At 40.1% G+C, this 17443-nt stretch overlaps 2 protein-coding genes and 1 pseudogene across 5 annotated transcripts in view; 1 reads left to right on the forward strand and 2 right to left on the reverse strand.

Moving 5' to 3' along the window:
* LOC148727676 (fumarate hydratase, mitochondrial-like) overlaps positions 1 to 17443 on the forward strand; it is a 51211-nt gene that overhangs the window by 21783 nt on the left and 11985 nt on the right. The window lies entirely within an intron of this gene.
* LOC148727678 (uncharacterized) lies at positions 1793 to 7379 on the reverse strand (annotated as a pseudogene). Its single transcript, XR_016002213.1, has 4 exons — positions 5282 to 7379; positions 4115 to 4229; positions 2786 to 3759; positions 1793 to 2105 (listed from the first exon to the last, which is right to left on the reverse strand). The product of XR_016002213.1 is annotated as an uncharacterized LOC148727678 (transcript).
* LOC148727679 (uncharacterized) overlaps positions 13319 to 17443 on the reverse strand; it is a 6350-nt gene continuing 2225 nt past the window's right edge. Inside the window, exons 2-5 of one of the 2 annotated variants that reach the window (XM_088762464.1) lie at positions 16607 to 16721; positions 15679 to 15999; positions 14405 to 15199; positions 13319 to 13936 (exon numbers count right to left, since the gene is read on the reverse strand). In XM_088762464.1, coding sequence (XP_088618590.1) covers positions 13739 to 13936; positions 14405 to 15199; positions 15679 to 15900 — 1215 coding nt within the window. In that variant the 5' untranslated portion in view covers positions 15901 to 15999; positions 16607 to 16721 and the 3' untranslated portion in view covers positions 13319 to 13738. Of the gene's footprint in view, positions 13937 to 14404; positions 15498 to 15571; positions 16000 to 16606; positions 16722 to 17443 lie in introns of both variants that reach the window. The other variant, XM_088762465.1, reaches the window with a different exon arrangement.

A 17443-nucleotide genomic window follows, 5' to 3' on the forward strand; every position in this document is an offset into this window, starting at 1 on the left:
TCTATAGATTATGATTTATGTATGGTCACGCCATTTAAACATTTGTAATGAACTGAGCGCGTCTTGATTTCAAGTGTAGAAAATTATCAGGTAACGGTGTAAATGGACAGAACTAGGGGGTTGAGATACATTTTATACATCGTGCATTACGCTAGGGAATGCATAGCTACGCGGATAGACAGATTTAACATTTCAACCTCCCAGTCAAAACACAGACACATTCGTTAAATAATCACTATTCAGTTTGATGGCTGATTCAGCGACAGGAGGTTAATCATTACACTGTTAGCTATATCGTCTTATACTCTATTTATCACCAAGCTTCAATTTATACCCAGTATGTGGTTTGCAGACTGCGTATCATACTCTTTACTGTACATCTTCTACTTAGAATACACACCAGAAAAAAGCCACAAATCGATTCTGTCAAAGTCTTGTAATTGAACTTAGCCTGCGGCGTTTCGTTGGGCGCCTGACTGTCGTTTGTGTTTAACAACAAGTCACCGTTGAAGCTCCATACTGGCACACTGGTGCATGATTTTCAAAAATAGGCTTCAAAAACACTAGAAAAACATTTATAAACACTCTCGGAAGGGATGAGGTTTTATTTCATTTTGAAATGCTTCGGAAACATGCTGCACATCGAAAATTGTACGTGTATCTGATTTATCCACAACAAATAATTGTAAAACCGTATGAATACGACTAAATACTAGCATATGAGCGCCTGAATAAAAGAAGAAACGTGTCTTGACATAAAATACCAATTCTTTATTTATACCTGAATCAACTTCGGCAGCCGGAACGTACGATGACTCAGCTAAACTACTATCGTCTATTGCACCAGTAAACGTGAATGTCAGAATTTAACTTAATTATATAAAACGAAATATACCGCACTTTCTATATGTTTACCGGCATAACATCCTACTCGCGATGTTGGGAGAACACGAGAAAAGTTTGTGAATGAGTCCCCCCCTGGACTACTACTCAGAAACTTTCCTCGTCTTCTCCTATCATCCCTGGTGGGTTGGTTACCCTGTGGGTTGGTTATCATCCCTGGTGGGTTGGTAAGTCTGTAAACCAATAAAAAGTGCGTTCTATTGCTTCATTACTTTGTATTCACGAAGATTTTTACTTTCCCGTGATCTTTCCACGCCGGCATAGACATAAAATCACATTCGGCATTAACTAGGATTAAGATGCGGTAGCAGCCTATAGCTGAATGGGACAAAATTACATATTCATCCGAGCAAAAATATCTCAAGTGTCCATAGGAATTGTTATCTATTATTGGCAATAATTACATTTATAGAAATCTAGACTTCTAAAAATTTTACTTTGACTCAGAGTGACGAATGTTTTATAATGACACTCGAATGAAGAAATTCAGTACAGATCCAAGGTGTAACTAAATTAAAAAGTACGCCGTGCGAAAAAAAAAACTGAAATTGTTGAAAAGTAATATTATGTTTAAGATAAGCTGCACTTTGTTTGTCCAAAGATCAGCCAGTTGCAGTTAACGCTCGACTTATTGACAGTGCTATTCACAAACATAAATGAGGGACTATCATTTAATCCGTCTGTACCGCAGTAAAAATATTTTATTAAAATAACTGTGAAATGTTCAGCAGGCAACCGTGGACGATACTCCTACTCTTGTACGTTGAATCAGCGATGATCTGATCGACCCAAAATAACGAATATGAAATATAAATATATACTATATATATATAACTAACTGGAGACAGTACTGTTTCGGCCTTCTGGGCCTATAGCACTGCACTGATGAGGCCCAGAAGGCCGAAACAGTACTGTCTGCAGTTAGTTATATATATATATATATATATATATATTTATATTTTTTTTATTAAAATGTTTGTAGAGCAAATTGTGTCAAACCTGGCTTACACTAGTCTTTCAAGTTCACTAATGATCTCGTCCATACTGGGTCTCGCTTCAGGATCTCGTTGCAGACATCGGCGAATGAGAGTTCGAAACACGCGGTCAGTCACCATGGCAACTTGTTCCTCGAGCCTATCTCGATCAGGCAGTATCCCAGTGCACATCTCGCAGAGTAGAACGCCAAAGCTGTACACATCAACCTTAACATAAATAAGTTAAATCAAAATGATCACACTTCCTCAGGGATTCCATCAGAAAGAAAAGCTGTCGAACAATTTTTCGAAACTCTTCTCAAATGTTCCCTACTAATCTCTATTTCGAGCACTACAATAAAAAAAAGTGAGATAGGTCACAGTGCTTGCTACAGAGCAATGACACGCAATGCAATTCTAAGGAATCACCTAAAAAGTTCATTTTATTTGCCACCGAAGTCTATGTCCAATGAGTTTCAGAAAGAGAGGATGACCTCATCCTCTCTTGGCCTCAGTCATTTGACGAAAAACTTGTTTACCATGCCGGAGGGGTATCTCCCATCTTATATATCATTTGATCCCTGGCGCCGTCTCCATTAAATAAATTTTTGATGCTACAAATCTTTTCTTGGCTAATTCTTCGGTTCAGGCATTCCAGTTTTTATATTATTACATGCTGATGACAGATGAGTCAGCCATTCATTCTTATTCAAAACGGAACAGGACGACTGAGCCATGATGCTCTATTTTGTGTCAACCGTAGCCGCTTTCGGTCTGGTTTGTATAATATATGAGCTTAAGACGAGTTTTCTAAAGCTCAGAGATCGGACCACTTAATACAGCTCAGGTGATTTAGTTTGGTTTCTTTTCATGGATACAATTTACTACAAACAAGGCAATAAAACTACCTTTAAATTTTGATGTTCAGTAAATGCTTCAGGCGCACTGTAAACTTCAGCACCGGGACAAGCTGTCATGGTCGCCTTCGTAAAATTGACGGCACCATAATCCGATACTTTGCCTCGCCACTGGTCGTTTTGTCGCCACAGCAACACATTGGCACTACTGATATCCCGGTGAATAATGGGGCGTGGTTTCTTTAGATGAAGGTAGTTTAATGCTCGAGCCACATCCAAGGAAATGACAGATGTTTCACTACTGGAAAGAGGTCGCTCCTCAACCAATCTTCGTAAACTCGTTTCTATGAGCTCCGTCACAAACAAAGGACTTTCTTCATCGTTTGTAGCTCCAATAAATTGTAGTAGGCAGGGATGGCGGCATCTTGAGGCAATGTTCATTTCTCGCTCAAACAGTTCCCTGTAGTAAGGGGAGGATTTAAGAAGAACTCCGTAAATCTGTTTGATGGCAACAGTACAGCCCCAATACTTGCCTTCGACAACCTTTCCCCAGCCTCCACTACCGAGGCAGTTTTCTGTCAGTTGAATTTCATCGCGTGAAATCACTCAGTCAGGTGTCTGTTTGCGTGAACGTTCGGTTAAGGTTCGTTGAGCTGTTGATAGAGATGTCTCAAGTTCAATCACTTCCTAATACCTTGCTCTCAGCCGCTCCTCCAAAGAAGAGACTTCTTCATTTTTCTCTTGTAGTTGCCCTTGAACAGTTATCAACTGCTGATTCATCTGCCTTACTTGTTCATCTTTCTCTCTCAATCGTCCATCTCTCTCTTGTAGTTCTCCTTGAACATTTGTCAACTGTTCTGTCCTTTCCCTCAGTTGTCCATGTCTCTCTTGTAGTTCGTCATGGACATTCATATTTGTCTGGATCATCTCCCTTATTTCTCCATTTCTTTCCTCCAGTTGTCTATCTTTCTCTCGTAGTTGCTCTTGGAAATTTTTCAACTGCTGTGTCATCTCCCTCAATCGCCCTTAAAAAAAGTCGAATATGGTTTTCTTTTTAAAAAATATAGAAAATCGTTGTTGTTGTTTTTTTACCTCTAGTGAAGGTGTGATAAAAGCTTAAAATTGTCTTTTTTTTTCAGGGCGACTGTTAAATCGGGGCTGAATCCACAACAGTTGTTATATCTTACTGGAAATCCCAGTATATATTTTCTATTCCCACTATTTTAATTTTCTTTAATCTCTGTTGTTATTGCCGCTTTTCGCTGGTCATTTTCCGCGAGTGCGGCGTAAACGATGGATGAGCCGTAAATTGGATTAATTGGCATCAAGATCGCCCAAGCTACCTAAAAGCTACTTTGATCCTCAACTGGATCCTCTTACCTTATATTTCCTTCACTGTAGGTTCCTTTTCCAAATTGTCATTTATGTCCCTCTCTCTTCCAGGAACAAATCTTGTTCCTCTCTCCTTACTGGAACAACTGCCAGTTACTTCATCCTTAGAGAAAGTGGAGAACACATTGCCACTTTGAGGATTGCAAAATATTTTAGCATATGTAACGGAATTTACTCCGTACTATTTAAACTATTTGTATATCGGCACGGTCTTTAAACCTTTCAATGTCATTGCGCCGACACTACAAGGCTACGTGTGAGTTGCAAACATCATTGCTGCTTATGTTTGACCACCACTTGTCTCGCGACTAATATTGATAGAGCTGTTTATGAAGCTTTTCGAGGTAATACCACTCGCGCAGTATTAAGACCGTGAACTTTTAAGATTTCTTAATGGTTGCAAGTCATGCATGACACTGACTTGTACAGGCTTTATGACCGCTTTTCCCTACGTCGTCTGCGTGGAAATTCACATTAGCTGGTTGGGTAAGTAACAAACGTTATCACAAGCCAAGTTCAACGATATGAACCGACGCCAGATTTAAAGTACAAAGATGCATAGTCAGGTTACATCCCAAGGACTGACAGCAAAATTGTGTTAATAAATATTCAGGAAAAAGTGTGGCAACCTCTAAAATAATGAAAAGACCCACAAAAATTTATAAAAGTATAATAAGTGACCCTAGTGCTCTTATATATCACAATTCAGTCCCAAAGATCACCAGTCAGTAGTTTTACTTGAATTAACTCTCCTCAGTTGTTGTTTGAATTTTCATTTTAATTACTTTGTGTTATTTGTGCAAGCATTAATAGGACGGGTGATCACAAGTTTGTAAATTTGATCAACAGGTCGACCGCTCTAAGGTCTGCCCTCTAGCTTTATCTAAAGTTCTGCTGTAGCTTGAAAGCCACCCTCGGACATGCTAGTTTTGACTATCACAGCATCCTAACGAATTTTTTCATTCATAAAAGCGGATGAGTTTGGAAATCATTAAAAGTGACAGAAAGCCGAAGAAAGGCAACCAGGCGTTACGAAAAATAATCAACACAAGATCCTATGGAGACATAAACTCACTATTCTCCCATTTGGTGAGGATGCTTACTGTAATAATCTCAGGAAATGTATAAAAGAGTTAAAAATCAAACTTTTTTTACCTTTCTGGCATCGATGTTCGTGGCTCCCAGTCCTTCTTTCGCAGACAAGATCCTTCGTGCCTCGTCAGTCTCACAGCAGTCCATTGCTGTTTGACCATTCTTGTTTACAAGCTTTGTATCCGCACCGAGATCTAACAGCAACTCCAGCATTTCTTTCAAAGCTTCTACTCGTTCAGGTCTTAGTACAAAAGTCACGGCTAAATGAAGAGGAGTGTTTCCTTCTGTGTTAACAACATTCACATCACACCCTGCATGTAAAATAAGCTTCATCGTCTCAATACAAGGAAGTTTACACACTGTTTGCACTCGACCCTTTGGAACTGGAGTTTTATGCCATACAGCCAGGTGCAGAAGTGTATTTCCATCAGGGTGGGAGCAAGGATTTGAGAGCAGAAATCTCTGAAGAAAGTTAATAATGTTTTCAATTTTCATTTCTGGAGAAACTTGAACTTTTTTGTATATAATCAAAAGATAGAGAGCATAGAAAAGCAATTCTTCTTGTGTCTCATTCTTGCCCTCCTCTTGCAGTTTTCCTGACTCTAACGCTTCTGTCAGTTTCATATTTGCATCGACGAGTTTTTCGAAAACGTTCTCGATACTTTTTGGACTCAAATTATGTCCATTCAGCACCATTTCTGAAAATAAAGCTGTGAGGTCGTCAAGCTCCCTTGGTTTTGGAACATCGCAGTTCATGGCTATTTCTATCGCTCGTGTCCACAAAGCAATACGCGGCTTGTACTCCTTAAGGCCACCTAAAACAGCTCCCCGGTATCTTATCGGGTCTCTCAATTCTGTATTGTCAGGTCCAAGGATTCTCTCTCTGATAACAAGTCCCTCCATGTGGATAGCATGATCATCGCCTTCTAGCAGAGAAAGTTCCTCAAGAGTTTGACTCTCTCTTCTATTTTCATAAGCTTCGACTGGTTCCATTTTCTTTTTAAGTAAAAGACATGACGGATCTTTATACCTCTCCACCATTCCACGTTTCATGTAAATGAATGCTTCTTCAATGGCATAAGCATCACCATGATTAGCAATGGTAGCACCAAGAAGTTCAAGAGCATCAACTTTTTGTTCCTTTGTACATTCCGGTCGGCTGATAAAATACTCCACCATTTCAGTTTTACATTGATTACTGGCTTTAAGAAGTGGCGTAAGCCGCTTAAGATTGTGCTTTTCTTTTGCTCCCAAAGCTAGCAGCTTATCAACTACCTGAACGTGTCCCCTTTCTGCAGCATGATGAAGACATGTGTCTCCATTAATGTTTTCTAGATGTATACTTGCGCCATTTTCGACAAGAAGAGAAACAACGTCCATGTAGCCTTTGTAACATGCTAACATCAAAGGAGTAACATTGACCTGATTGCGTGCATTTACATGGGCCCCGTTCTCAACCAAACAGCGCGCAATATCAAGGCTTCCAAGGAAGGCAGCAGCTATCAAGGGAGTCGCATTTCTCGATGTTCTGCCGTCGACGTCGGCGTTTTGTTCGATCAAGAGTCTCACAACATCAAGATGACCATTAGTAACAGCGGTCCACAAAGCTGTGCAACCCTCCAAAATCTTTCCTTCAACTTTAATCGATCCACGAGCCTCGATGTTTGCTTCATAACGTAAAAGGACCTTCACAGAATCCAGTTTTCCATCACGAGCAGCGATGATGAGAGGAGTCGCAAGGTCGTCGCCATCGTTGATTTTCGTTTCCAAAGTGGTTTTTCTTATGTCGGATTTCATCTCCTCTAACACATGACTCAGACGAGAACTGTTGTCCAAAGCAGCTTGAAGAGCATTAGATGCGTTACTATGCACGGATGCATTACCACCCATTTAAGAAAAACTCGAGCAAACGGGCCTCAAGATTCTCTCCCACGCTCAATTTGAATTGGGTATGCAAAGGAACAAACGCAACCTTCGAGGTCAGAATCTCGTACAGAGAGACTCTTACTTCACTGGAGATCACGCTAAGAGGAAAGCAGATAGTTTTACCTATCGATCTTTGCTCCAATCTATCTGCTGTGGCGAGGCAGTGCCGCTGCTTCGTTAAAAAAAAGTGTCCTGATGCGAATCATGTTCAAAAACCTTTTCATGTTCTCTCTGAATAAACACTTTGTTGCGTTACATTTTCAAACGTGATATGCATGAATTCCACTATTTCACAATCATAATCTCTCAACTAGAAACCAAACATTCCTCTTTTTCGAGAAAGCGTGGCGTGTAACACTATTTCATCATTTGGGGAGGGGAGGGAGAGGGCCTAACTGATCTGGAGAAATGTGGGAAAGCTTCATGGAAAACTTGAATGAGATTTCATTTCACCCTTATTCGGTCGAGGATAATAAATCCACAAGAGTTAGAGACAGAAGAGTTAGGAACAGTTCTTTCTAGTCTATAAATTATGATTTATGTGTGGTCACGCCATTTAAACACTTGTAATGAACTGAGCGCGTCTTGATTTCAAGTGTAGGAAATTATCATATAACGGTGTAAATGGACAGAACTAGGGGCTGGAGATGCATTTTATACATCGTGCATTACGCTAGGGAATGCATAGCTAAGCGGATAGACAGATTTAACATTTCAACCTCCCAGTCAAAACACAGACACATTTGTTAAATAATCACTATTCAGTTTGATGGCTGATTCAGTGACAGGAGGTTAATCATTACACTGTTAGCTATATCGTCTTATACTCTATTTATCACCAAGCTTCAATTCATACCCAGTATGTGGTTTGCAGACTGCGTATCATACTCTTTACTGTACATCTTCTACTTAAAACACACACCAGAAAAAAGCCACAAATCGATTCTGTCAAAGTCTTGTAATTGAACTTAGCCTGCGGCGTTTCGTTGGGCGCCTGACTGTCGTTTGTGTTTAACAACAAGTCACCGTTGAAGCTCCATACTGGCACACTGGTGCATGATTTTCAAAAATAGGCTTCAAAAACGCTAGAAAAACATATATAAACACTCTTGGAAGGGATGAAGTTTTATTTGATTTTGAAATGCTTCGGAAACCTCCTGCACATCGAAAATTGTACGTGTATCTGATTTATCCACAACAAATAATTGTAAAACCGTATGAATACGACTAAATGCTAGCATATGAGCGCCCGAATAAAAGTAGAAACGTAGAAACGTACGATGACTTAGCTAAACTGCTATCGTCTCTTGCACCAGTAAACGTGAATGTCACAATTTAACTTAATTATATAAAAGAAATATACCGCACTTTCTATATGTTTACCGGCATAATATCCTACTCGCGATGTTGGGAGAACACGAGAAAAGTTTGTGAATCAGTCCCCCCCTGGACTACGACTCAGAAATTTTCCTCGTCTTCTCCTATCATCCCTGGAGGGTTGGTTACCCTGTGGGTTGGTTACCATGGGTTGGTTACCATGGGTTGGTTACCATGGGTTGGTTACCATGGGTTGGTGACCATGGGTTGGTTACCCTGTGGGTTGGTTATCATCCCTGGTGGGTTGGTAAGTCTGTAAACCAATAAAAAATGCGTTGTATTGCTTCATCATTTTGTATTCACGAAGATTTGCACTTTCCCGTGATCTTTCCACGCCGGCATAGACATAAAATCACATTCGGCATTAACTAGGATTAAGATGCGTAGCAGCCTATAGCTGAATGGGACAAAATTACATATTCATCCGAGCAAACATATCTTAAGCGGCCTTAGGAATTGTTATCTATTATTGGCAATAATTACATAGATAGAAATCTAGACTTTTAAAAATTTTACTTTGACTCAGAGTGACGAATGTTTTATAATGACACTCGAATGAAGAAACTCAGTACAGATCAAAGGTGTAACTAAATTAAAAAGTACGCCGTGCGCAAAAAAACTGAAATTGTTGAAAAGCAATTTTCTGTTCAAGATAAGCTGCACTTTGTTTGTCCAAAGATCAGCCAGTCGCAGTTGACGCTCGACTTATTGACAGTGCTATTCACAAACATAAATGAGGGACTATCATTTGATCCATCTGTACCGCAGTAAAAATATTTTATTAAAATGTTTGTAGAGCAAATTGTATCAAACCTGTCTTGAAACTAGTCTTTCAAGTTCACTAATGATCTCGTCCATACTGGGTCTCGCTTCAGGATCTCGTTGCAGACATCGGCGAACGAGAGTTCGAAACACGCGGTCAGTCACCATGGCAACTTGTTCCTCGCGCCTATCTCGATCAGGCAGTATCCCAGTGCACATCTCGCAGAGTAGAACGCCAAAGCTGTACACATCAACCTTAACATAAATAGGGTAAATCAAAATGATCACACTTCCTCAGGGATTCCATCAGAAAGAAAAGCTGTCGAACGACTTTTCGAAACTCTCCTCAAATGTTCCCTACTAATCTCTGTTTCGAGCACTACAATGAAAAAAGTGAGATAGGTCACCGTGCTTGCTACAGAGCAATGACACGCAATGCAATTCTGAGGAATCACCTAAAAAGTTCATTTTATTTGCCACCGAAGTCTATGTCCAATGAGTTTCAGGAAGAGAGGATGACCTCATCTTCTCTTGGCCCCAGTCATTTGACGAAAAACTTGTTTACCATGCCGGAGGGGTATCTCCCATCTTATATATCATTTGATCCCTGGCGCCGTCTCCATTAAATAAATTTTGATGCTACAAATCTTTTCTTAGTTCACTTCTTCGGTTCAGGCACTCCAGTTTTTATATTATTACATGCTGATGACAGATGAGTCAGCCATTCATTCTTATTCAAAACGGAACAGGACGACTGAGCCATGATGCTCTATTTTGTGTCAACCATAGCCGCTTTCGGTCTGGACTGTATAATATATGAGCTTAAGACGAGTTTTCTAAAGCTCAGAGATCGGACCACTTAATACAGCTCAGGTGATTTAGTTTGGTTTCTTTTCATGGAGACAATTTACTACAAACAAGGCAATAAAAATACCTTTAAATTTTCCTGTTCAGTAAATGATTCAGGCGCACTGTAAATTTCAGCACCGGGACAAGCTGTCATGGTCACTTTCGTAAAATTGGCGGCACCATAATCCGATACTTTGCCTCGCCACTGGTCGTTTTGTCGCCACAGCAACACATTGGCGCTGCTGATATCCTGGTGAATAATGGGGCGTGGTTTCTTTAGATGAAGGTAGTTTAATGCTCGAGCCACATCCAAAGAAATGACAGATGTTTCACTACTAGAAAGAGGTCGCTCCTCAACCAATCTTCGTAAACTCGTTTCCACGAGCTCCGTCACAAACAAAGGACTTTCTTCATCGTTTGTAGCTCCAATAAATTTTAGTAGGTAGGGATGGTGGCATCTTGAGGCAATGTTCATTTCTCCCTCAAACAGTTCCCTGTAGTAGGGGGAGGATTTAAGAAGAACTCCGTAAATCTGTTTGATGGCAAAAGTACAACCACAATACTTGCCTTCGACAACCTTTCCCCAGCCTCCACTACCGAGGCAGTTTTCTGTCAGTTGAATTTCATCGCGTGAAAAAACCCAGTCAGGTGTCTGTTTGCGTGAACGTTCGGTTAAGGTTCGTTGAGCTGTTGATAGAGATGTCTCAAGTGCAATCACTTCCTGATCCCTTGCTCTCAGCCGCTCCTCCAAAGAAGAGACTTCTTCATTTTTCTCTTGTAGTTGCCCTTGAACAATTATCAACTGCTGATTCATCTGCCTTACTTGTTCATCTTTCTCTCTCAATCGTCCATCTCTCTCTTGTAGTTGTCCTTGAGCATTTGTCAACTGTTCTGTCCTTTCCCTCAGTTGTCCATCTCTCTCTTGTAGTTCATCATGGACATTCATAAATGTCTGGATCATCTCCCTTATTTCTCCATTTCTTTCCTCCAGTTGGCTATCTTTCTCTCGTAGTTGCTCTCGGACATCTTTCAACTGCTGTGTCATCTCCCTCAATTGCCCTTAAAAAAAAAGTGGAATATGGTTTTTTAAAATACAAAAAAAATTGAAAATCGTTGTTGTTGTTTTTTTCAGCTCTTGTGAAGGTGTGATAAAAGCTTGAAATTGTCTTTTTTTTTAGGGCGACTATTAAATCGAAACTACCAAACTTAGGAGCTGAATCCACAACATTTGTTATATCTTACTGGAAATCCCAGTATAAATTTTCTATTCCCACTTTTTAAACTTTCTTCAATCTCAGTTGTTATTATCGCTTTTCGCTGGTCATTTTCCGCGAGTGCGGCGTAAACGATATCGGTGGATGAGCTGTAAATTGGATTAATTGGCACCAAGATCGCACCAGCTACCTAACAGCTAATTTGTTCCTCAACTGGATCCTCTTACCTGATATTTCCTTCGCTATAGGTTCCGTTTTAAAATTGTCAGTTAGGTCTTTCTCTCTTCCAGGAACAAGTCTTGTTCCTCTTCCCATACTAGAACCAGTTTGGGTTACTTCATCCTTGGAGAAAATGGAGAACACATTGCCACTTTGAGGATTGCAAAATATTTTAGCATATGTAACGGAATTTACTCCGTACTATTTAAACTATTTGTACATCAGCACGGACTTTAAATCTTTAGATGTCATTGCTCCGACACTACAAGGCTACGTGCGAGTTGCAAACATCACTGTCGCTTACGTTTGACCGCCACTTGTCTCGCGACTAATTTTGATAGAGCTGTTTATAAAGCTTTTCGAGATAATATCATTCGCGCAGTATTAAGACCGATGAGCTTTTTTATTTCTTAATGGTTGCGAGTCACGCATAACACTCACTTGTACAGACTTTTAAGCCGCAATCATGATAGTTTTCTTATGACTGCTTTTCCCCGAGTCGTCTGCGTGGGAATTCAAATTAGCTGTTTGAGTAAATAACAAAAAGTTATCACAATCCAATTCCAACAATAGGGACCGACGCCAAATGTAAAACACTACGTAAACATGGAAGCCCTGCTACACCCCTATCGATAATATTACCAGCAAAGTTCACGCCATTTACATCGCACCCAGTGTGTAAAATTAACTTCATGGCTTTAACGCAGGGAAGCTTGTACGCATTTCCTATAGTTTTTCATCAACTGGCGTTTTGTGCCACGTCGCTAGATGCAATAATGTATTTCCTCCGCGGTTACGAATGTCTAAACGCACAATTCTTTGAACAATGTTGGTTATTTCTACCGTTTCTTTGCTCTCTAAAATGTGAAAATTGGTGTACAATATTATAACTGTCTAGGTTAAATATTAGTGACGTTTCCTTCAGATCGTATTTCAGAACCTCGTGCGTCTCTTCTAGTCGGTCTGTGTACACGGTCTAAGTTTTGCGTTTTTGAAGTTTATTGCGTTTGTTGCGATCATGAACTTTCCGTGGAAAGATCATGATCGCAACAAACGAGCTACAAGGATATTTTATAGACAGATTTAACATTTCAACCTCCCAGTCAAAACACAGACACATCATAATCACTATTCAGTCTGATGGCCGATTGACAGGGGGTTAATCATCACACCGGTTAGTTATCGTATAATATACTGTTTGACCTTATTTATCAACAAGCTTCAATTCATACCCATTATGTGATTTGCACACTAAATATTATATTTATTACCGAAAAAAGCTACAAATCGATCATATCAAAGTCTCGTAACTTAGCCCGCGGCGTTTCGTTGTAGGTCTGACTGTCGTTTGTGTTTAGCAACAGGTCGCCGTAGAAACTCCAAAGCTCACTAATGCGTTATTTTCAAAAATAAGCTTCAAAAAATTTATAAAAACGTGTATAAACACCCTTGAAAGGAATGAAATTTTACTTGATTTTGAAATGCTTTGAAAACGTCCTTCCCATGGGAAATTGTACGTGCATCTGATATTTCCACAACAAATAATTGTGAAAACCGTATGAATGCGACTAAATTCTACCATTGTGAGCACCTATGTAAACATCGAGGTCCTGCTGCACCCCTATCGATAATATCAATGACTTAACGAAAATTGTTTTACATAAAAATTGCAAAGCTATAAAATTAATCACACTCATTTTACAACTTATTGAGAATCAAAGTCAATGTTTCTACATTAACAGAACAAAGAATCTTCGCCTTAATATCTTTTTAATATATTCTTCGGGCCTTGCTTGCAAGGAATTTAGAGTTTGGAACAGTTTTAATTCTGATGCCAAAACACTGCGTCATTGATAAAGTATTTGCGTTTTCTGAAAATTACACTTTTTTAACTAAAGATTAGTTCTCTTTTTTTTTCTAAAAATTCCCTTGATTGGAATGATCATGGAACGGCAACAACACACCTTTTATCAATCTGGACTAGTCTAAGTTCGATTTAAATGCGGCTGATGAAACTTTCAGCGTCTCAAAACGCAGGTCTTGGAAATTATAATATCTTAGCACTAAGCCATGAAAAAGCCTGTTTACACAGGCCATCTTAGATCGAAGGTTTTTGTTTCTTTTCTTTTCGTTTGCAAGTGTAGATGAAGAGCAGGACTTTTCAAAACCAATCTTACATTGGTTGTTCGAGTTCACCAATGATGTCTTCCATACTTGGTCTTGCTTCAGGATCTTGTTGCAGACATCCTCGAATGAGAGCTTGAATCACACGGTTTGTCACCCTGGCAACTTGCTCATCACGCCTGTCAGGATCCGGTAACTCCCGGATGCATATCTCGCAGAGAAGAACCCCAAAACTGTATACATCAACCTGAGCTCGAAAAGAGAATAACAATGAAAAGTTAAACACGCATGAACGTGCATGCTTGCTAGTTTATGTAACTTTTCCTTCTTGTTTTTCCCCTCTCTTGCATTCTTTTTAAGTCACAGAAATTTTGTCTTATTGCTATGCAAACATCGCTATGCAAACAAACCAATAGAGAACCAAACAGTGTACGCTTGATATAAATTCACTGAGGGTGTATAAATAAGCTCGACTCCTCTCTCCAGGCTGAAGTTAACATTTTCATTATCCTTTCTGCGGCAACTTCCCTACAGACTGATATTAAGTTAAGCATCCGACCGGTTTACCAAGGAAAAAGGGTTCGACTCTAGACGGAGATCAGAAGAGATTTTTGGTCCCGAGCCCTTCACAAATTGGTTCAACACCCTACCATAAATATACCTTAAAGCAAACACAGTTGGACATTTGAGAAATAACTCCATATTTCAGACATACCTTGGGGGTTTGATGTTTAGTATGTGCTTCAGGTGCACTGTATATCATAGCACCAGGACCAACTGTCATGGTCTGCTGCATAACATTAGCCGTGCCATAATCCGACACTTTGCCTCGCCATTGGCCAGCTTGCTGCCATAGCAACACATTGGCACTACTAATGTCACGGTGAATGATGGGGGATGGTTTCTTAAGGTGAAGGTAGTTTAATGCGCGAGCCACATCCAGAGAAATGACACACACTTCAGTACTGGAAAGAGGTCGCTGCTCTAACAGTGCTCGTAAAGTCGAATCCATGAGCTCTGTCACGAACAAAGGACCTCCTCCATCGTTTGTTGCTCCAATGAACTGAGGCAAACAAGGATGGCGGCATCTGGCGGCAATGCTCATCTCTCTCTCAAACAGTTTGCGGTTGTGATCGGAAAGTATCAACTCGTACATCTGTTTGACGGCGACAGCACAGCCACAGTATTTGCCTTCGACAACACTTCCCCAACCTCCTTTACCAAGGCATTTGTTCATCAGCTGAATCTGATCGCGTGAAATGACCCAATCAGGGGTCTGATGGTGTGAAATTTCATTTAACGCTCTTTGGGCAGCTGAAAGAGACGTCCTCAACTCGTCTATTTCGTGCTGTTTGGCCCCCTGTAGTCTTCCCAAAGAAGTAACTTCTCCATTTTTTTCCTGTAGTTGCCCGCGAACAGTTGTCAACTGCTTTTTCATCTCGCTAACTTGTCCATCTCTCTCTCTTAGTTGTCCTTCTCTCTCTCTTAGTTGTCTATCTCTTTCTTGAAGCTGCCTCTGGGCATTTTTCAACTGCTGTGTCATCTCCTTCAGTTGTTCATCTCTCTCTCGTACTTGTCCATCTCTCTCTCTTAGTTGTCCATCTTTTTCTTGAAACTGCCTCTGGGCATTTTTCAACTGCTGTGTCATCTCCTTCAGTTGTTCATCTCTCTCTCGTACTTGTCCATCTCTCTTTCCTAGTTGTCCATCTCTTTCTTGAAGCTGCCTCTGGGCATTTTTCAACTGCTGTGTCATCTCCTGCAGTTGTTCCTCTCTCTCGTACTCGTCCATCTCTCTCTCGTAGTTGTCCATCTTTTTCCTGTAGCCGCCTCTGGGAATTTTTCAACTCCTGTGTCATCTCCCTCAGTTTTCCATCTCTCTCGTTCTTGTCCATCTCTCTCCCTTAGTTGTCCATCTCTTTCCTGTAGCTGCCTCTGGGAATTTTTCAACTGCTGTGTCATCTCCCTCATTTGTTCATCTCTCTCTCGTACTTGTCCATCTCTCTCTCTTAGTTGTCCTTCTCTCTCTCGTAGTTGTCCATCTCTCTCTCTTAGCTGTTCATCTCTTTCTTGAAGCTGCCTCTGAACATTTATCAACTGCTGTGTCATCTCCTTCAGTTGTCCATCTCTCTCTCGTACTTGTCCATCTCTCTCTCTTAGTTGTCCATCTCTTTCTTGTAGCTGCCTCTGCGCATTTTTCAACTGCTGTGTCATCTCCCTCAGTTGTCCATCTCTGTCTCCTAGTTGTCTATCTCCCTTTCTTAGTTGCTCTTGAACGTTCTTCCAGTTGCTGTGTCAACTCCCTCAGTTGCCCTTTTAATTTGAAAATAAAACAACGCAAGTTTCAGCTTTTTGTCTCACAGAGCGTCAAATGAAAGCTAAAAAGTCCTCATCTTTCTCTCAGGGTAAGTGTCAAAGAGACGTTCAAACTTGGGAGCTGAATCCACTGTCGCTGCTATATTTCGAAGGGAATCGCTGTACCCTTTTCTTATCATTTTAGACTCCAGGTATCCGCTTTCTCACTGAATATTTTTTATGCGCCTGGTGTGGTGCTTAGGTCTACGAATTACTGAGCTTTTAGGCCTAAATCGCCGGGTCATTAAGTGTCATTTCTTATTCTCCCATGGCCTGGCTTTGTTTTTCATACTTTAACAAAAACATGTTAACCTCGTTTTTTGATGTTTTTTTTGTTTGGTTGTTCTTTCGATTTTGGCTTTTCATTTCCCAAAGATCTTAGACAATGGGGAAACCGCCACATTGCATTGATAACTTGGCACCCAGCCTGCTACCCGTTTAAAATATACTAAATTATTCTACGTTACCTAACAGTGTTACCTAAAAGTTCATGACGGAACTCCGAGTCACACTTTCTTATAACTATTTTCCTTAACAAGTTTGTTCCTCAATAAGATCCTCTTACCTGATATTTCCTTCCGCATAGTTTCCTCTTTAATATTCTCTTTTACATCTCTTTCTGTTGTAGAAACAGATCTTGCTCCTCTTCCTTCAGCAGCTCCACATCCAGTTACTTCATCCTTAGAAAAAAGGGAGAACACATTGCCACTTTGAGGATTACAAAATATTTTAGCATATATAACGGAATTTACTTCGCATTAATTAAATTATTTGTATATCAGCACGGTCTTTAAACCTTTAAATGTCATTGCTCCGACACTAAAAGACTACGTGTGAGTTGCAAACATCATTGTCGCTTATGTTTGACCGCCACTTGTCTCGCCACTTATATTGATAGAGCTGTTTATAAAGCTTTTCGAGATAATGTCATTCGCGAAAGAATTAAGACTGATGAGGTTTTAAAATTTCTTGATGATTGCGAGTCATACGTAACACTGACTTGTTCCGGCTTTTAAGCCGCATCAGTAGTTTCTTATTACCGCTTTTCCCTGGGTCGTCTGCATGGAATTCAAATGAACTTCTTGGGTAAGTAACAAAACGTTATCACAATCCAATTCCAACAATATGAACTGACGCCAAATGTAAAACACAAAGATGCATATTCAGTTTACAGTCCAAGGTCGTTATGTACTGACAGCAAAACGGCATGAATAAATTTTCAGACCAAAGTGTGGCAACCTATAAAATTATGAAAAGACCCACAGAAAGCTGTAAAATTATAAAAAGTGACCAGAGTGCCTCGTTATATATCACAACTCGGTCCCAAAGATCACCTGTCAGTAGTTTTACTTCTGTTCGAATTTTCTATTAAATCACTTCGTCAGTATTATTTGTGCAGGCA

This window comes from Stylophora pistillata, chromosome 6, assembly GCF_964205215.1.
Source record: "Stylophora pistillata chromosome 6, jaStyPist1.2, whole genome shotgun sequence".
Classification (NCBI taxonomy): domain Eukaryota; kingdom Metazoa; phylum Cnidaria; class Anthozoa; order Scleractinia; family Pocilloporidae; genus Stylophora; species Stylophora pistillata.